This window comes from Dendrobium catenatum, unplaced genomic scaffold (genome assembly GCF_001605985.2).
Source record: "Dendrobium catenatum unplaced genomic scaffold, ASM160598v2 fragScaff_scaffold_1061, whole genome shotgun sequence".
In the NCBI taxonomy this organism is placed as follows: domain Eukaryota; kingdom Viridiplantae; phylum Streptophyta; class Magnoliopsida; order Asparagales; family Orchidaceae; genus Dendrobium; species Dendrobium catenatum.
The window spans coordinates 38,709-62,106 of record NW_021319523.1 but is presented as its reverse complement, the minus strand read 5'-3'; the positions used below and the strand labels follow the sequence as shown (position 1 = coordinate 62,106).

The 23,398-nt window shown below is 37.0% G+C and overlaps 1 protein-coding gene across 1 annotated transcript in view; it reads left to right on the top strand.

Annotated features, from left to right (window-relative positions):
* The window catches only part of LOC110112804 (glyoxylate/hydroxypyruvate reductase HPR3), a 55,834-nt gene extending 36,301 nt beyond the window's left edge, over positions 1–19,533 (top strand). Inside the window, exon 2 of the mRNA XM_028698272.1 lies at positions 18,659–19,533. Coding sequence (XP_028554105.1) covers positions 18,659–19,183 — 525 coding nt within the window. The 3' untranslated portion in view covers positions 19,184–19,533. The remainder of the gene's footprint in view (positions 1–18,658) is intronic.
* The last annotated feature ends 3,865 nt before the right edge of the window (positions 19,534–23,398 follow it).

Here is a 23,398-nt window from a genome sequence, read left to right as displayed (position 1 = left end):
CATGCAAAGAATACGATCACACATCCCGTAGGACAAAGTGTCGTAGGCCTTACACTCGGCACAAGCAGGCCAATGGAAGAGCAGATGGAGTTATAGATACGATAGCCATTAGAGGATAGCGGCTTTCACCTACCAACCTCGATGGATATATAATATCTATAACCCAAAAGTCTCACGAGATTTCCCTATTCGATCATCAGCATCGCAATAGGGTTTATTTGATGTGGGATCGGTTTCCTACGGCGCAAGCCCCCGTAGTTAATTATATCTTGAGCCTCGTCTAAAGAAATACTCTCGATTAAGGATTCCAGTTATCTTCCTCTATGGTTTTAGTGCAAGGGATTTTAGGCTTCCTAATCAAAGGGGAATGTTCCCAACTTGGCTGAGTCAATCAACAAGGTTCGTCAACATCCGGCGTGATCTGAAGAAAAAACTGGAGATAAAAAGAGAGAGAGGCCAACATTCTAACATGCACGAGAAGAAAGAGGAGGTGGCTCAATCTGTTGTGACGCGGATGTGGTAGGATTTATAGCCTCTGGAAAATAGAGGACTAACCCAACCAATAACGGTGTGTTAGGGTACACTCGTACCCCTCACCTTTAGATCATAATCTATAAGAGATGTAGTGTTGACACACAACACTAGCATCTACGACCTAGCTAATGCATTCTGGGCTTATTCCTTGTCTGACAAAGAACCAGCTAAAACCACTAATCGTATAAAATCCATGCTATCCGGTCTTATGAGAGTGGGTGGGTAGTTTAGACACTGTTAAATTGGGATCGACAACGTAAATGACATATTCCCTAATTGATCCCACACTTATGAGTGTATAATGCTCCTAAAAACTAATGCAATGAATTCTTATTTTATATGTTATAATGCAATTTATGCTAGTCAAAGTCTCCAAATCAGTGAATGTATGAAATTTTAAAAAGAAAATAGTTTTTGAATGACTTAAACTCCCCAGGTCTCGGCACTTCATCCTCAATAGGGCCAGATATCCGGACTCTACCCGCAGTGCGGGAAGCTTGTCTAAAAGAGAAGAGAGAATGCGTGCATTGCCACCCCGGACGATTCCCGGCTATTCCTAGAACGTTATGTTTTCTAATGTGAGTTAATTCTTTAAATTTTTATTTAATAATTACGAGTATAAAAAATTTTATCCCTAAAGAGTGATCGAACCACACGAGCAGAATCCTTTCGGAGACCCACAGTGAAAGAAGTTGAATCGAATCCTCCTTAGATTGATTTTACCTTGATTGGGAGGGGGAGAACGCCGTGTATATCTCGAATCAAAGGTGAAGAATGGTCTATCTTTAGACCGTTACTGCCTTTTTGAGGTCGAGATTAAAACCTTGCCCAAGGAGTATAATTTTAGTGAGGGACTGTATAAAGCTTGAAATTTATTGGAAGCATCGTTGCATTTGCTAGAAGTTTTATGATATCAATATATCGTCTTCGATAGTGGAAGATTTAGAGGAATCTTCTTGACCACGGCTCTAGTCAAAGTTGCCCCTCAATCCACATTTATATCCCATTAAATTGATGCAGCAATAGCTGATTCCAGGATGTTGACATGGATGACCTTTTGAGGTTGGAGCAAAAATTACCCCCTAGTTGGGAACCACGTTCCCTCAGACGGCGCCAAACTGTTGCATCATGGAATATTCGTGGCGGTAGACAAATATATAATTTAACGTCTTAGCTTTGTACGAAGATCCAACACATAATCAGATAAAATAGAGGGTGCAACATTCATAAGATCAAACACAAATATTTATATGTGGAAAATCCTGAATAGGGGAATAACCATGGGTCCTGGCCTAGTTTGAATGAATCAACTAGTATTTACAATTGATTAAAAATGAGTCCCTTCATTTGAGGGAAGACCTTGGCTTGATGTAATAAATATACATCATATGGAGTGTTTTACATAGTGGAAATAGGAAAAATGACTATTGACTTGTTTGTTTAGTCGGATGGAACAAAGTATTGGGCGACTGGGGTCAGAAAGAACATTGTTTGGCAATGGAAGTTGGAAAGACTGTAGTCGGCGCGCGATGGAGGTCGGAAGGACCGTAGTCGATAGATGACAGAGGTCGGAAGGACTGCTGTTTGGTGACGGAGGTCAGAAGGACCGCTGACCGAAGGACTGCTGACCGGAGGAACTCCAGCGTCAAGTTGAAATCTGACAACACACGGAAGTCCGGCATCATGTAGAAGTCTGACGAACATCCGGCGATAGGAAGAAGTCTAGCGACGGGCTGAAGTTCGCGTCGGGTTGAAGTTTGACGAAAGTTCGGCGACGTGTAGAAGTTTGGAGATAGGCAGAAGTTTAGCATCGGGTAGAAGTTCGACGAAAGTTTGGTAACGGGTAGAATTCTGGCGAAGGGCAGAAGTCCGACGTTGGGTAGATGTCTGACAAAAGTCCATCAGAAGTCCGGCGACTGGCGAAAGTTCGATGTCTGGTAGAAGTCCGACGAAAGCTCGGCGACGGATAGAATTCCGACGTTGGGTAGAAGTTTGGCATCGGGTAGAAGCCCGACGAAAGTCCAGCGACAGTTAGAAGTTCAGCGACGGACGGAAGTCTGATGTCGGGTAGAAATCCTACGACGGGTGGAAGTTCGGCATCGGGTAGAAGTCCAGCGAATGTCCGGTGATGGGTAGAAGTACGACGATGGGTGGAAGTCTGGCGATGGCTGGAAGTCTGGCGTCGGGCAAAAGTCCGTCTATGGGCGAAAGTCTTGCGTAGATATAAATCCGACGACGGGATGAAAATCCGCTGTCGGGTAAAAATCTGATGAAAATTTGGCTACGGGTAGAAATCTGGCATCGATCGATGACTAAGAGGTGGTCGTGGAGGAGCTTCGTGGAAAGAGAAATTAAGTTTCTCTTCTTATCTTCGTCATTCTGTTTCTTGCTTGGGGTCCCTTCCTCATCTCCCCTCCTTGAGAAATGAGGGGTCTATTTATAGTTTTTCTGAGAGTGGCATGGCTAGTAAATAGGAGTGAGATCAAGGGTAATTTGGGTGTGGTTTGAATGGACAGCTGATGTTGATTCCCTTGATCATGGACCGTTTATTTGGTATTTAAATGTCTTAATGATATCAAAATTTGACGATCTTAGGCTCGTTGGGTTCGTCTCGTTGAACTGCTTGATTTGACTATAAGCATGTAATGTTCGGAAACCATTCGGTGGTCCAAATTATGATTTGAACCTTTCGAATGCACTTTGCTTCTTTGAGTTGGACTCATTTGGGCTCGGACTGAGTCAAATTTGGTGTTGTTGGGTTTGTATTCTTAAGACGTTCAATTTGACTATAAGTTTGTTGAAATCAGAGTTCAACTGGTCCTCGATTTAATTTTTGAAGTTTCCAACTTGATTTTACTTCGAGTTTTGTGCCCGATCAAGATAGTTTTTGGATGATATATCAAATTTAATAGTTAAAATAAATTAGAAGTAACAAGTCATTTAACTAGAATTTGTTCTTAAAATAATAATATTAGGATGTCGAGAGTCGGGTGTCGATGCCGTGTATCAGGCATCGAAAGAGGAGACAACAATGTTGTTGAGAGGTAGGCATCGATGTTATGTAGTAAGTATTGGGTATCGATGTTAAGAGGGCATTTGTCATTGATGTTGAGAGGGCTTTGGTCATCGATGTTAAGACAGCGTCGAACAAAAATAAGTTGTCAAGTTGTGGGTGTTGAAATTGCTAGTGTCGAGCATCAATGCCAAGATAGTGCCAATCTTTGATGTTGAGATGGTTTTGAAATGTCGAAATTGTAACGACATCAAACGTTAATGTTGAGATGATATTGCGCATTGTTGTAAAATTAAAGTCGTGACCCACCAAAGTGAAATAAAAATGAGAATATTTGATGAATGATGTATTGGGTGTGGGCGATTGATTTGGTGTTGTGGATAAAAAATAAGAAATTTAGTTATTATATTTAAATAAATAAAAATTATAAATAAAAAATTATATTTAAAAATATTTCATAAAATATATAAGACACGCACATGTGTCCAATTTGTATTTAATATTTTTTTGATCGGGCACGTTTCAGCATGTCTGACTTGTGTTGGAGGCATGTTGGATGCATGTTGTGTCAGACGCTGCACGCCTCTTTTTATTTTTAACCCCAAAATAAGGTATTTCATTAAAACAAAAGGGTGGTACAAAAAAGTACAAAAAAAAAAGTTATAATATGCCTCCCAAAGACAAAAGAGAAGGCAGACAAAAAAACCAAAGAAAGAACAATAAAAAAACCCTCTTTTGAAAATGAGAGATCCCCCATGGTATTGTAGAAGACAATACACCCAAGAAGACCTCAATAATGATCATTTGAGGGGCCCAAATCCCCGCCTAAGATCTCATCAGTTGCTTTTTCCCTCTTACGAGGGGCAGTGGTGATAGGCCCTAGTTACTGCAGTTCCTTCTGAAGGACTCTAGTGCTTGGAGAGGATTAATCTTCCATTGGAGATATCCTATTGCTGAGATTTTTGAGCAGTGAAGATAATAGGTTTCGGGTTGAAAATGGGGTGCCTCATTTCATAACTTTTAAAGGGTTTGCAGGAAGATGGCCTTTCTGCTTTGGCACTCACCTTCTAGTTATGATATTCCAAGTTCCAAATTGGTCTGATGTTGGGAAGATGTAGAATCAAACTGTTGAATATGCATAGGAATAATTGGATTCTGTAAATCCATAGCAGAAGATTGAAGAGTGCTGTCAACAAGGTGCAGCATAGTCTTGCAAGGGCAAGCCTCCACTTTATAGCCAATAATTCCACAATGGAAACAAAGATGAGAGAGGCCCTCGTACTCAACTTTTTAAAAAAACTTTTCATTTAGGCCCTTAATCCAAAAGCCTGAGGAGAGTTTTTGAGTAAGATCAATACGAACACACACTCTAGCAAAAGAACTTTGACCCTAAGAGGATGATTGCTCATCCATCCAAAGAGGTTCTCCAATCATAGCAGCCATATGAGCAATATTGGAAGGATCCCAATACATTAAAGGAAGCTGAGAAAACTGGACCAAAATAAGGCGAGACGAACCCCTTCATATCCTTAAGAGAAAGGAACATTACCACTGATCAAGGCCAATTATGCTTCTGGCCACAATCCTAGGACCACCCCTAGGATGATATCACGAGCTTTGGGGCTTTGAAAAATACAAATAAAGCAATTTGGAGCAATGGTGATCAATTGAAACTCCCCAACATGAGACCATCGCCTTGATAGTTAACCTTGGATCCAAGCAAAGGGGATCTGCTTGCTAAGAAGTTTCCCAACTAGAGCACATTCCAATTTAGAAATATTCTCTTGAACTTTGTCAAAGTTAAGGCTCAGGTAAATTCCATCCTCATCAAGCACCTCTTATTTATGAATCTTGTCTAAAGGAGTATAAGATGGCTTCTTCTAAGCAAAATGGCCTAGACTTCAATCACCAAAAAACCTAGACTATTTTGGGGAATTCAGTTTGCTGGAAAGGAGTTGAAATTCTGCACCAATTGCTTCCAAGATAAGAGAAGTAGACTTAGAAGCATTTAAACAAACAGGTGGAGTGCAATATTTCTGTTACTAGAGGATCTTTAGCTGTAGCAATGGGGGATTTAACCCTTTAGGAATCTAACCTTCCTTCCAAACTATTCACACATTTTAAAATGGAATCTACAACACAATCAAATACTGGCATATCATTCATGACATCCACACACGAGATGTTCGGATCAGGAAAACCAACCTGATGTTTGTTGTTTGACAAAAGCTCACAGAAAGGGGAATAGGCCCGTACAAACCCCAGGGAAGGCTCATGAAGCGAGCTAAGGTAATCTGACTTGATACGCTCCGACCTAATCACGAGAACACAAGAGTCCATGTCCTGACAAACGCTAGAGAAGTTTCGATCGGACCCCATATCTGACTCACAAAACTGGTTATCATTCAACAAAATATGCTCGTGATCAGCAGCAGTTGAAAGCTCAGAATCAACATCTTGGGCGACCTTCAAAACCTGCTTGCAAGCCTCAAATCCTTTGCCTTCCAAAACCTTCCAATAATTGCTTTTCCTAGAAGCTTTCCTACCATCACTACCCCCACCAGAGCATGGAGAAGACCGCCTGCCTTTCCTACCAGCCATCATTCCTAACGGGAAGAAGAGGCATAGTCATCGAACTTCCTATCGCCATTTACTGGAAACTGCACGCCTCTTGAGGAGAAGTGTTCGTGCATCCATAAGCTTGAGGGAAATATTCTTTTATGAGAGATAAATGTGAAGTGTTCTTTACAACAACAACAACAACAACATCATCAAGCCTTTATCCCACTACGTGGGGTCGGCTACATGAATTCTTTTTCTCCATTGTGTCCTATTTAAGGTCAAATTTTCATTTAAATCTAATAAAGAAAGATCATTCCTAATATTTTCTAACCAGGTTTTTTTAGGTCTGCCTCTACCTTTCTTAACATAAGTCAAATCTAATACATCTACTCTCCTAACCGGGTCATTGGAAGGCCACCGTTTTAAGTGACCAACCCATCAAAGGAGACTCTCTCTAATCTTATCTTCTATTGGAGCTACTCCTACCTTTTCACGTATATGCTCATTTCGTATCCTATCTCTAAGGGTAAAGCCACTCATCCACCTGAGCATCCTCATCTCTGCCACACTTAACTTAATATTATGCTTCTCTTTTTAATGGCCAACATTCAGCACCATAAAGCATTGCAGGCCTCACTACCATCTTATAGAATTTTCCCTTAAGTTTGAGGGGTGTTTTTCTATCACACAACAAGCCCGATGCATTCCTCCACTTCAACCATCCAACTTGAATTCTGCTGATAATATCCCCATCTATTTCACCATCACTCTGAACAATAGATCCAAGATATCTAAAACGTGAACTCTTATTAATGACTTGATCGCCCAAAGTCACAAATCCCCTCACTAGGTCTATTACTACTAAAATTACGCTCCATATATTCCGATTTAGATCTACTCAAGCGAAAATCTTAAGTCTCTAATGTTGACCTCCATAATTCAAGATTACTTTCAACTCCCTCTCTAGTCTTATCAACAAGAAGAATATCATCAGCAAAAAGAATACACCAAGGTACATCCTCTTGCAAATGTCTAGTGAGAACATCCATGACTAAAGCAAAAAGATATGGGCTTAAGGCTGATCCTTGATGTAACCCAACCGAAATTGGGAAATATTTGGTCAAACCACCTTGTGTTTGAACACAAGTAATCGCTCCTTCATACATATCTTTAAAGATTTGAATATAAGGATTATTAACTCCTTTCTTTTCCAAATGTGAAGTGTTCTTTGTTCTACTTTTTTACTATTCTACTAATTTATCGTTCTACTTCTTTACTATCCTGTTGCTTATGATTAATGTGTTAAAGATATTGTTTATTGTTCTATAGATATTTGTTTATTAAAGAACAATTTAATTGGACTTTTGTATGGATGTATTTACTTTGCCTTTCTGCTTTATTGTTGGTAGTATTAATTATTAAAGATTTGGGTAGGTTGGATATGGCCGGTTGAGTAGTGTTTACTCATGCCTACTTTCTACTTCTGTTATAGGTCAGGATAAAGGGAAGGGGCAAGCTGACTAGAGAAAAAGTTGCAGGATTTAAGATCAGAGTTTGTATAGGTATGTTAGATGGATTTTAGCAACTATGTTTTATCTTTCTAATATATGTTGTTTGTGTCATTTACTATTTGTAATTAATTATTTTAATAGTAAATATTCCTGAGATGAATAAAAAGGATTTTGATGATGAGTATTTATATGCTTTAATTGAAATTTTAGTAGCTATGTAGTTCCCTAAATAAATGAAAATTATGTAATTCTCTTTAATTAGATCTTGAGATTTCTATCCTGCCATAATTTGACATAGTATGACGTGTTCTATCTATGGGTTATATTAGGTTTGTTTGTGATAGAAGTTTTTTTAATCAAAGCAATGATTTGGAGGAATTAATTGTAACAATGACATAAGATTAATTTGTAGTTAGAGAGAGAGTTTTGGGTAGTATCAAGTGTTCATATTATTTTGTTTTCATGCATATGTATCATTCAACTATGTGCGTTCTATGCTCGTATTTGATGAATCTATTAGAGGTATAGATGACAAATAGATAGAGTTCTAATCAGGCTTTGCTAGTACAAAATATAACAAGAGCTATTAGTTTTGATTTTATTTTAGTTTTGCTAGGTTAATGGTATAGCTAATGGGTCAGACCCAGAGCTAGATTTCTACTACTACTTAAGTATATGATATTGATAAACATCTTCAGATCTTTCTAAGATTGATGCCTCCAAGGTTTGAGGGTGTTGTGGAACCCAAGGCAGTAGAGTTTAGCTTACGAGGTTGAAGAACATATTTGATAGGATGCAGTGTACGACTGATAGGAGAGTTTCCTTAGTTTTTTTTTGGATATTGAAGTTGAACTCTGGTAGTTGGGTCAACAACAATAAGAACAACATTAAGCCTTTATCCTACTACGTGGGGTCGACTACATAAATTCTTTTTCTCCATTGCGTCCTATTAAGATTCAAATTCTTATCTAGATCTAATAAAGAAAGGTCATTTCGAATATTTTTTAATCAAGTCTTTTTAAGTCTACTTCTACTTTTCTTAGCATAGGTCAAATTTAATACATCTACTCTCCTAACTGGGTCATTGGAACAACGCTATTTTATATGACCAAACCATCTAAAACAACTCTCTCTAATCTTATCTGCCACTGGAGATACTCCAACCTTTTCACGTATATGCTTGTTTCGTATCTTATCTCTAAGAGTAAATCCATTTATCCACCTGAGCATCGTCATCTTTGCAACACTTAACTTAACATTATGTTTCTCTTTTAATGGCCAACATTCTGCGCCATATGGCATTGTAGGTCTAACCACCATCTTATAGAATTTTTCCTTAAGTTTGAGTTGTCCTTTTATATCATACCACAAGCCTGATAAATTCCTCAACTTAGACCATCCAAAGTGAATTCTACTAATAATATCCATATCTATTTCACCATCACTCTGAACAATAGAACCAAGATATCTAAAACGTGTAATCTTATTAATGACTTGATTGCTCAGAGTCACAAACCCCCACTAGATCTATTACTTCTAAAATTACACTCCATGTATTCAGTTTTAAATCTACTTAAATGAAAACTTTTAGACTCTAAGGTTAACCTCCATAATTCATGTTTAACTTCAACTCCCTCTTTAGTCTTATCAAGAAGAAGAATATCGTTAGCAAAAAGCATACAATAGGGAACATCCTTTTGCAAATCACTAGTAAGAACATCCATGATTAAAGCAAAAAGATATGGGCTTAAGGCTGATCCTTGTTGTAATCCAATTGAAATTGGAAAATACTTAGGTTAAGCCACCTTATTTGAGTACAAGTAACAACTCCAACATTCATATCCCTAATGATTTGAATATAAGCATTATTAACCCCTTTGTTTTTTTAGAATAGTCCATACACTTCTCTTGGAACTTTATCATATGTTTTTTCTAAATCAATAAATATCAGATGAAGATCCTTCTTATTCTCACTATACATCTCCATCAAACCACTTAATAAATGTATGACTTCAATAGTAGAACTATTCAAATTGAATACAAATTGATTTTGAGAAACATTAGTATCACGTCATACCTATGTTCGATAACTCTCTCCCATAATTTTAAAGTATGGCACATCGACTTAATTTTTTTATAATTCGCACAATCTTGTGCATCACCTTTATTTTTAAAATTAGAAATCAACACACTCATTTATCACACATCTGTCATCTTCATCTTCAAAATAATTTTAAAAAGTTTAGTAAACTAAGAAATTTCTTCATCTCCTAAGCATTTTCACACTTCTATTGGAATATCATCAAGTCGAACATTTTTCCCACACTTCATTTTCTTTAAAACCTCTATAACTTTAGTTTTATTAATACGATGTTAAAAATAAAAATATCTATATTCATTTTGAGTGCTAAGGTCACTAAAGTCAATCATATTTTCACAATCTTCATTGAAAAGCTTAGCAAAATATCTTAACCACCTTAGTTGAATATCCACTTCTTAAAAAAATTGTTTTTGATCTTCATCTTTAATGCACTTCACTTGAACTAAATCCTTGTTATTTGACTAGTTTATACATATACCTTTCGCCCTTTTTAGTATCTAATATGTTATATAAATCATTAAAAGCTAAAGTCTTTGCATCGCAGATTGCTTTCTTAGACTCCTTACGGACAACTTAATATATTTCCCAATTTACAAAGTTTTTACATCTAAACCAATTTTTATAATAGAAGTTCATATTTTTAATATTTTTTCCACATTTTGATTCCACCACTAATTATTTTAACTATTAAAAGCTTTTCCTTTTCATACTCCAAGCACATCTTTTTAAACATTCTTAATATTACAAGTTATTATATCCCATATAACATTAACTTCCTAATCTACCAACAAAATCTTATGTTCGTGTATCTTACTCTCAAAGATATTTTTTGTTAGAGATCTTTAAATGCCATTATCTAATCTTAGAATAATGATATACTATATTTTTCATATCCTGTCTTTTTATCTTAAAGTCTAAAATTAGTAAGTGATGTTAGGTAAATAGAATTTCACTCGGAATAACTTTACAATCTTTGCAATTTAAATGTTTTATTTATCTTACAAATAAATAATCAATGTCTTCACGAGGAGGTTGAAAAAAGATTGAAGGCCCTTTGCCATCACCAAGAGAGTGAGAAAGATTTCAAAGCTACTCTGTTATCACTAGGAGGGTGATAAACACTTTGAGGTTCGCTGTTGTTATGAGGAGAGTGACATATCTTTCGGTTCTCTGCCGCACTGGATTTGGTGTATGTGATTTGTAAGGGCTTCTTCGTCTTGCTGTGGGAGCTAAAGGAGAGTCACTATAGTGTCAGTGCAATACCCGGATAAGACTCTTGGGTATAGACGTAGGTTAAGGTTAACTGAACTATTATAAAATTCTGGTGTTTTTTTTTTTTGCAATTTTATTTTTCGCATCTTACTTTCTTGTATGCTTTTTTTTTTCATTGTAATTTGTTGTTAAATTACAAATTTCTCTTGCATAGATATAATTTGTGTTAGGAAAAGAAAATTATGATTTTTGTATTTGCTTCGGCTTGCATATTATGTCTTGGTTAGAATTTTCATCAACTGTGGTATTAATTAAATAAAACAAAAAAAGATTTTTCAAAGGGTAATTTTTAAAATAACCAATTAACCCCTCACCTCCCTTGGTGTGCCTAGGAATAGTTCAATGAGGTATTACAATATCCCCTGAACTTTCAGGCGCTAAGTCTGGGAGCACCGTGGTGCTAGTATCAGGTATTTTATAAATATTAATTTCTACTCAATATTTTATTTGCCATTTCATTTCTCTTGTGAGTTGTCTGTTAGACAAAGAAACAGAGAATTTTAGCGAGTTTGTTTCGGATAGCTTTGGGTCAATTTTGTCTATCAGGGTAGTTCGAGAAATTGTTTGTGCTAAGGTAAGTTACGTTTTGGTTATCTTAGTTTTTAATAATTCAAAGTTTTTTTTTTTTGATATTTTAGTTGACATTTTAATGCCAAACATGATATATTTGATAATTTGGTAAACTTTCACTTCATAAATTTTGATGTCATAATTGTTAATATTTTACACATTTTGGTATTTTATTTGTATACCTTCATCGAGAAATTATAAAAAATACAAGGATTTAGCAATCTAGAAAAATATTCTGATACCTATAAATTGTGACGCAGTATAATAAAAGGTTTAAAATATAGCTATGAATAATGTTTGACAATTAAGTGAATTTATGAAAAATGTTTAATTTTATGTGGTTTTTTCTTAATCTTCTGTCTCTTTGTTTTGTTGTTAATTCTGATATTATATACTATATCTGAGTATATATTTATTTCTTTGTTTTTATATCTGAAATGTGTTAATTTGTAGAAGTTTTGGAGTTTGTCGGAGATTCTAATGTGCTATCTATTGGGAGTTATATGTGCATTTTATTTTATAACGTATAGGGAGTCATAAGGGTCTGAGTTTTAATCTCTTTTTGGGAGGCCAAAGGGCTTGAGAGAAATGTTCTATTTTGAGAAAGAAATGTTTAGTGTTTACCATTCTGCTACTTTACTATTTTACTATATATGATTGTTTTGTTAAAGATGCTTTTTACTGTTATGTAGATATTTATTTATTTAGTATAATTTGGTTGGACTTTTATATGGATGAATGTACTTAACCTTTTTGCTTTATTGTTAATAGTATTAAGTATTAAAGACTTTGGTAGGTTGGATATGGATTGCTGAGCTATGGTTGTTCATGCTTGCTTTCTATATCTATTTCATATTAGGATAAAGGGAAGGGGTTGGCTGAGTGGAGGAAAGGTTGTAGGATCTAAGATTAGAGTTTGTATAAGTATGTTAGATGAAATTTGACAGTCATGGATTTTCTTTCTAATTTATGTTGTCTATGCCATGCACTCTTTATAAATAATTATTTTGATTATAAATATTTTTGAGATAACTAAAAAAGGTTTTTTATAATGAGTTTTTATATGCTTTAATTGAAGTTTCAATGGCTTTGTAGTCTATAACTAAATGAAAATTCTATAGTTCTCTATGTTTAGATCATGAGATTTTTGTCTTTCCGCGATCTGATATGATATGACATGTTCTGTCTGTGGGTTGTATTGAGTCGGGTTATCATAATTATCATGTCTTAATGTCCAACATGTAAAGTCATGGTGTATTAGTCATTTAGTGCACTACAACCATAACATATAGTAGGTGTGGCATGCATTTGTTAAATGTTCTTAGATCATTAATGTTAACTGCAATATACATCTTTTGGCATAGGAATTTCGCATTAGAAATCCCTATGTAATCACCGTTTTCTTGATCTTCTTGCACAAATGTCGAAGGTAAAGTCCATGAGCTGCATTTGGAAAATTTTCTTGCAGCCACAAACTAAATACACATGCCTATTTGAAATGATGCATAGTTCACTTTTTGATCTAACAATTGGTAACATGTCATAAAGGCAAGCCAATAATCATATCCATGACTCATTTGGTTGAATCTTGATTTGTCCGGTAGTTGATGTGCGATCGTACTTTATAGAACTACCCGTAAGTTGAGGGCTTGCAAGCATGGCTTTAAAAATAAAACTGTACCGGCCAGTTCAACTTGTTAAACCATTAACCAATCATATGGTCATTTCAGTCCTCATGAAAAACTTGCCCACAACAAGCCGGTGAGAATCGATTTGAATCGCCGGTTCAACCAGCCAACTATTGAACTGATCCTGATTTTTAAAAATGTCTGGTTCAATTTACAATATATTTAAAGAATTAAATTTAATTTAATATAAAATATTTTATTAAATATTAAATGAATTTAAATATAACATAATTTATTTAATAATATTCTAAAATTTTAAATTATTATGTATTAAACACTAGGAAATCATATCCACATGATTCCATCACCCCATATGGCCTCTTAACACTTGAATAAAAAAAAGCTATATAAATAACCCAATGCAAACCTCCCAAATGATGTGGGACTAAACAATGAGTAGAAATTTCTACAACATGGCGTGCTCGATTGTTTTCTTGAGAATTTTCTTGAAAAAAAATTTGTATAGAATATTCAAATAAAAAAATGAATATAAGAATTTTTTAAATTCTTAAATTTATAATTATTTGTATATTATAATTATCTTAAAATAAATTTAAAAAATTTTAAAATCTATTTTCTATATTTTAATTTTAATATATTAATAAACTTCTTTTACCTAACTTCTCTCTAAATATGAATTAATGAGAATAAGAAAAATGAAATTTTAAATAAATAATGTTGTATGACTTTAAAAATATAATTTTACAATGTGATTATATATATATAATATATTATATATATATATTTATATATATACTATTAAATAGTATATATATATATTATATATTATTTGTTTATATTGATGTATATATAAATTAATTTGTTGTGTATGTGATATATGAGGTCGTGAGTATTGTATGTGTATTTATTGACATTTAAATCTAAAATTTTATATTATCTTATATTAATATGTATGTACAAATTTGATGATGAGGTGTTGTTAGATGGTATGACTTGTATAGTTGATGTGTGTGGGGGTGTGTATGAGTGGTGGTGTGATGGTGTGGGGTATAATTTTAATTTATTTTTTAGTCTCTAAAATTGATCAACATTGATTACAAATTACTATTATATTTTACATATCATCTTAATAGTTTATATTTATTTAGCCAGTGGGTTACTAATTCGACCTCGGCGGAGTGGGGGTTGGAGCGTAGGGTGTTGGGGCTGGTTGAGAACCTTCTCTCTCTCTCTCTCTTCTGTTACTATCTTCGATCCAGTTTTTATAGCCTTGCCTGTAGGTGAGGATGATGAAGGTAGAGGGAAATAGGATGAGAATGATTATAGATATTTACATTTAAATTTAAAATTAATATTTATTTATATTTAAATATATAATATAACTTAATAATTAAGATTGGAGATATTTACATTTAAATTTAAAGTTATTATTTATTTTTACTGAAATATATAATATAAATTAATAATCATTTATATCTAACTTTAAAATTATGGAATATATTATTTATGTAAGTCGATTTGACCGAACCACTATAAATTTCTATGTTCTTATTTTTGCTTCCACACTTTTAATTCCGCATTTATTTTTGTGGTGTGATTTTGGTTTATGCAATTTTTATTTTTTGTGAAAATAAATTTTAAAATACCAATTCACCCCCCCTCTTGGTTAGCTTGGGACTAAGTTCATAAGGGCTTAACATCCCTAACGAACTTTTAGTTTGAAGAATTATATTAGAATATGTACAAAGTATAGGAGTTGTACTATCAGCTTTTGATCGAGCCCTACCAGCTATGCCAAGTGGTGAGGCGACCTTGTGGGAGAGGATAATAATAAAGTGATTCCGTTTGAATTTGGAGATCGAGTCGGTGTTAAGTAGGAAGTTGGTTTGATGTTTCCTAGCTGGAGAGAGAGGGCGACTAGTGAGTTTATGTAGATCTCTGAGCTTGGTGGCGATCCGATTATGAAGGATGTCTTGCGAACAAGATGTGTGACTTTAGCTTGATTTTTTATGCGTATCACATATAGAGTTTGACTTTGGCCAAGATGCATAAAGACCTGACCAATTGAGAGAGATACTCCTGTGGTCGCCCCTGCCGAGGATGGCGATTGCTTGGAGGTTGTGGCCGAAGGTGGTTCATTGTGATCCAGTGATAAGCTCTTTCCCAGCTCCTGAGTAGGGGTGTCAATTTTTGACACGACCCGAAACCCGACCCGGACCCGTTCGGGTCGACCCGTTTGTGAAACGGGTCGAGTTCGGGTTTAACGACCCATTTTAAAAAATGGGTCGGGTTCGGGTTGGCCCGACAACCTGAAAATGCCCGAAAACCCTCTGCCCGCGTCTGCTGCCCGGTTGAACCCGAGTTCGCGTGCTATTTGCTCGGTGCCGCCCGAAGTCTGAAGCGTCAAGTGACTCGAGTCACGTCCCAAAGGCCGAAGCGTCGCGGTGAAGCGTCGAAAGCTCAAAGTGTGCGCCGCGCGCGTGTGTCCATACTCCGCTGCGCATCCCGAACCCGAAGCGGTGACGCATGCTGCCGCTGCTCCGCATGTGACGCGTGCTGCCGCTGCCGCTGTGCCGCCGGGAGTATTTAAAAAATCCGGGTCGGGTCGTGTCAACCCGGCAACCCGCGCGGGTCGGGTCCGGGTTGAAAAAGCCGACTCGTTTACAAAAATTGGTCGGGCTCGGGTTGACCTGTTTAAAGCCGGGTCAATTCGGATTCGACCCGAACCCGACTCGCTGACTCGAATTGACACCCCTACTCCTGAGCGAGTCCCTCTAACGGACTATCCCAGAAGAAGAGCGCAATCTCCTTCCGCGACCTAAATGTAACCTTTATGATACCTGCGAGAAGGTGCTGCACAAGCATCATGGGTGTACACATTGCACTTGGACTCAACATTGAAAAAAGCTAAAGGAAATAAATCATTGTTAGTGTTCATCTCAACTGCTGTCAGTAACGTTCCCTTGAGTTTACCTTGATGAAAGGTTTCGTCAAGGCTTTGCATCGGTTTGCAGTATCTTCAACCAATAATTGAAGGTTTGAAAGACCAAAATATCCTATGGAACTTGTGTGCTGGAGAATTGAATCCTATAAACTATTCTTGGCATAACAAAGTTAATAACTTCCATGAACAAGCTCACTGTCTTGTATGACTCCTAGCTATCAAAGACAGCTTTGATTGCCTTCCAGTTAGCATCTCATGCCTTCATGTACAACACTGATATTGATCTTGGCCTCGATGCGGCCAATTATCTTTCTAGGCTTCAACTCCATTTGATGTCTAATTGCCGACAATAAGAACTTATTAATTTTGAGTTGCAATATCATGTCCGGCTTAAATATGGGATTTGTGCATTTGTGATCGCTTCTACATTTAAAATATTCCAAGCTCTGACCAGACGGTTCTAGGATCTTGAATGCAAATGCCATAGTTAAAGTCTAAATAGGCTATCATGGTGCACACAAGCCACCATCAACTTCTACATGTTCAATGCTAGGATTTCAAATTTGACATTATTTATGATAGATCAGCTATGTAAGGCGAATTGTAAGTTAGCCATACTTGCTAAGTACATGCCTTCAACTAAGTCACTGGGTATCTATAATTCCTACAAAGCTGTGTTGTTTTCAGCAACACTGTAAAGGCATTCTCTTTGTGCCTCTTTTGTGTCATCCCACAGTTGGCAGCGAAATCATTGTTGTAAACCATTCGTACCCCTGTACTAGTAGTCCTGCCACAATACTCTAAGAATTTTACACCTCCGACTGAACCGATATGTAATCTCCTCCAAAATTTGATAGTGGATCATCTTCATCGTGAGTTCTGGTAAACTTTGTTGCCTTTTTAGACAAGGAGATAATATGCATGAAGGATCAGATACTTGCACTTGTTAAGCTTTCGAACTATCTCAACCATCGTACCAAATGCCATTTGTTATCATATGGAATCAAAATCAAGGTATATCCACAAGGTGTTTATAGAATCACTTGAAAATCTGAGATATATGGAGACAGCTGTGAATTAAAGAAATATTTAATTTCATGGGAAATTGGATACCATTTGCGAAAAACATCGTCCTTCCCCATATGTATCTTGGCTCTCCCCCAATCTTCACTGCGCTCTTGCTTCATGGTTGTTCTCTTTTGCTTCCCCTGCTGAATCTACATTATGGATGGCCTCTGCCTTAGACTAGTTTTCTGATCTGCAAATATGTTTGTTGTTGTATCCGTTAATTATAACAGGTCAACTCCTTCAACATTAGCATCTGCTTGTGTAGCTTTGTTGCTATTGGTAGACTAGGCCGCAGTATTCACTTAACCATTCCTGTCGTTCGGCCTTCTTAGTAGTGGCAAGACAACCACAATAGTTGTTGCTACCTCCTTTAGTCGATTGTGCTTTCTTTGGCTTATTTGGTCTGTTCGATCGATTAGCTCCATTCACAGGAATCTTGTGGCTATCCTCCACAATCAAGATCGGATTGGTACAATTTAATATCTGCTCATTATCATGGATCCTGGTGTCCAATCATTATCGGCATGGATCCTCCTACTCAATCAGATCCCAGTGCTTAAAACTTTTTATATGTTTTTTTAATTATGTTACTATGACACTTTTATGCATTTTCATGCTCAGTGATCATCACAATGGATACCAAAGCTCAATCTTCTTATGTTTCATGAGGCTCATTATTCTCATAAATCTTGGATGACTGGTAAACATCTGTAGCTATCGGTACATTGGAGGTAGTAGACACCTGTCACATGCTTTTCTAGTCTAGTATAATATTGAAAATATATTTTTTTTCTATTAAAACTTCTATTATTATGCCAGCATTTATAACAATGTGTTTTGTGCTCTTTTGTTGATCAAGTGTTGCATCATGCAAACATCGAAATTTAACTTCTTAGAAGTATGTTTACCTTCTTGTTATGACTTAAACATTTGGAAGCTTTCAAACACACAAACATGTTTAACCTTCTTGATTTTATATGGAATAGATTTCAATATACTATTTAATTTATTTCTGTGCTGCATGTGGAGGACGCCTAGCATCACTTTTGACTTCTATGTTAGCTGCTAGATACTTACAGATCCAGTCGGAAACAGACTTTCAAAATTAAAATAAAATAATGGAAACAATGTTTTCAAATGCAATAGTTTAAAAAATCAAGTTGAGCATCTGTCTAAAATTTTCTAACTTGACATAAATTTTGACCGTTGCTTTGAAGCTGAACATATTTAGGATTGTACTTGAAATAGTTGCCATTTAGAAGAAAAAATTAGTTGTTTGTTATTTCGTTTTTTTGTACCCACAAAATGATTTTCTCTCAAACATTATTATAACTTGGAAAAATATTTCAATCCTTTTTTGACTTGCCGTTTGTTCTAATCAACCAATGTTTCAATAACTGCTTCCCTCAGTATTTTATTTTCCTTCTGCTTTAGATAGGAGGCAAGCGAGTTGGGATTGTTGGTCTCGGGCACATTGGATCAGAGGTTGCTAAAAGACTCGATGCATTTGGCTGCATAATCTCCTATTACTCCAGAAAACAGAAGCCATCCTTCTCCTACACATTCTACCCAAATGCAAGGACTCTTGCAGCTCAGAATGATGTTCTCATTGTCTGCTGTGCTCTCAACAGCGATACATATCACATAATTGACAAGGATGTCATGGATGGACTTGGGAAGCAGGGGATCATAATAAACGTTGGCAGAGGGGCCCTTGTTGATGAAAAAGAACTGGTCAGGAGGTTGATGCAGGGAGAGATCGGCGGTGCTGGCCTAGATGTCTTTGACAATGAACCAGCTGTGCCAAGGGAGCTTTTCACCATGGATAAAGTTGTGCTATCCCCTCATTGTGCTGTTTACACGCAGGAGTCATTTGCTGACCTCTTTCAACTTATCGTTGACAACCTGGAGGCTTTTTTCTCAAATAGGCCGTTGGTCAGCAAAGTGACTGAAGTTTAAGTGAACCTGAAATTAGTAAGTTATCGATTAAGTTTGCATCATCAATGAATAATTCATGATACCATTCTCTCCTCATAGAAGTGACATTGCTGTAAGACTTGGAATGTTTTTGTTCGGTACTGCAGCCAAAAATTGTACTTCTGAGAATGTACCTAAATCGAGTGTGCTCTGTTTGAAAGGCAATAATATTTCGGTCAAGTGTATTTGGCCATATATCAATCGTGGGCAAAGTTTTTCTTAAGGTTTCAATGTGAGACATTCGGACCTACTACAATCATGTACTATGTCAGAGCTGCTCTCAAACCATCTCCCACCTGTTGTTTGAATGCGATTACTCCTTTCAGTGTTAATTCTTTCCTTTTCAAACTTTTACCTCAAGGCCTCTATTATGCAAGTTCTTGATCATATTGGGGCCTTACCGTTATTGATACTCTCAAATATGATATCCTGCTTACTCTTAATGCTATTGTTTATTTCATTTGGATTGAACGGAACAACCGGAGTTCAACTCCAAAGTTGCTTGTGTAACCTTATTGAAAAAGATTTCTAGAGTGATTTTTCTGAAATTTGGTAGATGGAAAAATGGAGAGTTTATAAAACATTATCTGAATCTAAGATATACTTGATTTCATTCTTTTGGTGCATCTTTCGATGTTTCGGGTCTACCTGCGGGAGGTTTTGGGACCTTGTTTGCTTGTGGGATTTTATTCGGTCTTTTCTCTGTTGTCGATCTTTGACGGAATGTTTACTGGGGCTGCTATTTTTGGCCTCCTATGTCTTGTTTGAGGCCAAGTACTGGATTGCTTTGTAATAGCTATTGAACTTTTGGGTATCGCTATTCTTTTGGTGGTGTTGAACCTTTTCGGCCTTTCCTCTGTTATGGGCTGCTTCTGTCTTTCTTGTAGATAGGCTTTAAGTTGCTGAATGCCCCTCCTCTTGGTTGCCTCTCGGGTTGCTTCATATGTTGCCTTTCTGTGTTGCCTTCATGTCTTCTTAATCCGTTTTAGCCAGGCAGGCTCTTTTTGAGCCTTGGACGATGATGTAGTCTGCCTTCCCTCCCTTTGGATGGTCTTTGGGCAACCAAGGGAGACTTGGATTCCTCAATGACACTTGCTGCATTCTCTGAGTCCAGGCTAAACAGATCTGTCGATTTTCTTATTACTTCATGGTGTATTTTGGGTTATTATTTTTTATTTTTTTCTTTTTGTCATAGCCTCTATTTTTGTTGATGGCTAATTTTTGGTTTATACATGTACACCATTTTCTCTTTTATAAAATAGGCAAGCCCTCAAATCTTTACAAAAAAAAAGCAAAAAAAAAAAAGAGTTTTAGGAGAAATTATTTTGTGTTGAGCCAGACGTAGCTTTGTGTTCGGATGCCAATGAAATTATTACGTGTGAATTGCCTACGTGTAAGGTTCCGACGTGGATATTCATTTGTCTTGCAGCCCGACCCGATCCAAACGTTAAATTTAGGGTTGGAGCTTCTTTTTTCATGATTTCAACCATGAAGCACTGCAATATATAAGGTGTTAACCTCTGTATAATACCCACAGGAAATAAAATTGAAATCATACCGTGGCTCTGTCAGGATCCCCGAAATCCCGCTACCTACCTCGTATCGGTCGAAGACATCCGCGAATCCTGCTGAATCGGCGCCGCTAGCATCGCTTCTCCGCGATTCCTGCAGAAGTTCTGTTGAATCGTACCATCTTCGCGTCGTTAAATAGGAGTCGAAGCCTCCTCTGCTCAACGCTGCTTCCACTCGACCGAACCCCGTCGCCCTTCCTCCCGTAACTCCTCTCCCACTCCCGACGACTTCTTCCCCCGCTGTCGAAGCCGATCAAGGCCCCCGACCGAGCTCTACTCGTCGCCTCCCGTAGCCGCAAATCCACCGAAGCCTCCGCTCCAATCGATCGACCCCATCCCGATCTCCACAGAGACCGAACCAAACCCCTCCTTCCTCCGATCGAGACCAGGCCAAACCCCTTGCTCCTCCCGTCCCTGCCCTGTTCGCAACGCGATTTCGGCGAATCCCGTGAGAGAGAGAGAGAGAGAGAGAGAGAGAGAGAGGAGGCACCGAACCCTACCTCTCTACTTGCCGCTGGCTTTGCCTCCTCCGACGTTCTCTCCCTGTCGGATTGGAAGTTGCGGCATTGATCAAGGCAACCACAGGAGCTCTTTTGCTATGAAGGTAACTCTCTCCCTTATGCACGCATCTTCGGCGAATCCCCTAAATCATCGACAGAGAGAGTAGAGAGGGAGAGATTAGTTTTTATTAATTATATTAATTAATTGATATTAATTATAATTAATCTAATAATTATTTTTTTAACTATAATTAATTATTAATTATACTAATTATGATTAATTATAATTGAATATTATTAATTACTATTAATTATGTTTAACTCTTATTATATTAATTGTTAATTAATATTATTAATTATAATTAGGCATAACTAATTATAATTAATAGGTTAATTATAATTAAATAGTTAAATATTATTAATTTTAATTAATTGTTTAATTATTTTTAATTTAATTATTATAATTAAATAACATATTATAATTAAATAATATTAATGGATTATTTATAACTTAAATGATTAATTATCATTAATTGCAAAAATGTCTCTCTTGCCTCGATCGCAAGCCGCCGCGATCCGCTGGCCGCTAAAGGTATAATTTTTCGGAACTTAGTCTCTCTCTTACTCGACCTGCGTGTCGAGTCGGTGGTCTGCCCATGCACGCTTTCTCTAGCGTGGTGGGAGGGGCAACCGGCGCGACACCTACGACGAGGTAGGCGAGGACTCCTCGATCCGGTGCCAACCCCAGACACTTGCAAAGGTATAAGCTCCTAAACTCTAAACTCCGAGAACCAATCCCGGCGCTTGCAACGCGGCAACGACCAACTCATGCACGCTTTTCTCTAGCGTGTGAGAAGGAATTCGTTGCGATGCTTGCGACGGGACGGGTAATCAAAACCCTATTTTCGGTGTTAGCGGCGGACCGGGAAACCAACTCATGCACGCTTTTCTCTAGCGTGGGGAAGGAACCCGGTGCGACGCCCACAATGAGACGGGGTAAATAAAAATTGCTAATTTAAACCGGTGCCCGCAACCCATGCACGCCTTTCTCTGGCGTGGTGGGAATAAAAATATTACGGCCGCGGTGTCCTCTTTGAGGGCACCTACCGTGCACGCTTTTCTCTAGCGTGGCGGAGGCCCAGTTTTCGTAGTTTTCCATAAACGGGGGAGACGCCGGAAGGCTGCCGAAATTTCGGGTAAATGCAAGATTGTGCTTGAGACTATGTGGAGCTTTACTTGGACATTGATTGAAGCATTAAATGGACTTAATTCAAACTCAAACAATCCATAATAACTTCAAAATGCAAACGAAACAAAGAATGGCTCGAACTACAGTGGACAATGAACTTGGACTCTACAAGACCATTGAGGACCTTTATTTGGGACTTGAATTCTATAAAAGTGACATAAGATTTAAACTTGAACATGAGCTTGGGCTTGAACTCAAGCAAGAACTTGATTTAACTCAGAAGACTTGTGGACATACATTTGAACTTAAATTTGAATCAAATGAGGAAGACTTGTATGTTTGGACATACTTGGAATCAAGCATTATGGACAAGAATAAAACTTGGATTAAACTTGCAAACATTTGAGACTTGGACTTGCAAGTGGCACATTATAACTACAAATGAACTTAAAATATAGGACTTATGAACTTATTTTGAATACCAATTTGAACATCAAAAGAGCAAGGTTTAAACTCAAATTTGAACTCGATTCCTACATCAGTAGACATGGACTTGAACTGTACAAATTTGCAAAGGACATAAATTGGTGATAAGCTTGTGGATCCAAGTTCAAACTTCAACTCAATGGGTGTATAATCATCTCCAAGTCACAAGTATCAATCTTTAAAATAATGATATAAGTTCTTAATGGATATAACTTTTCTTATGATCAAATGGAAGATGCATTAGACCTTCTTTGAAGTTAAGGAGTTTGCAGAAGAATCAAACACAGGAAGAACTCACTAACTTCTCATTCATGAATGACGAAATCAGAATAGATTTGTAAATGATCACATTAACCTTGGTGATTATTGAAGCTGATGATTTTAGTGAGACACAATGAATGTGAGTGAGAAAGTTAACATGTATCACATACGAATGATAAGGGCGAGTGAC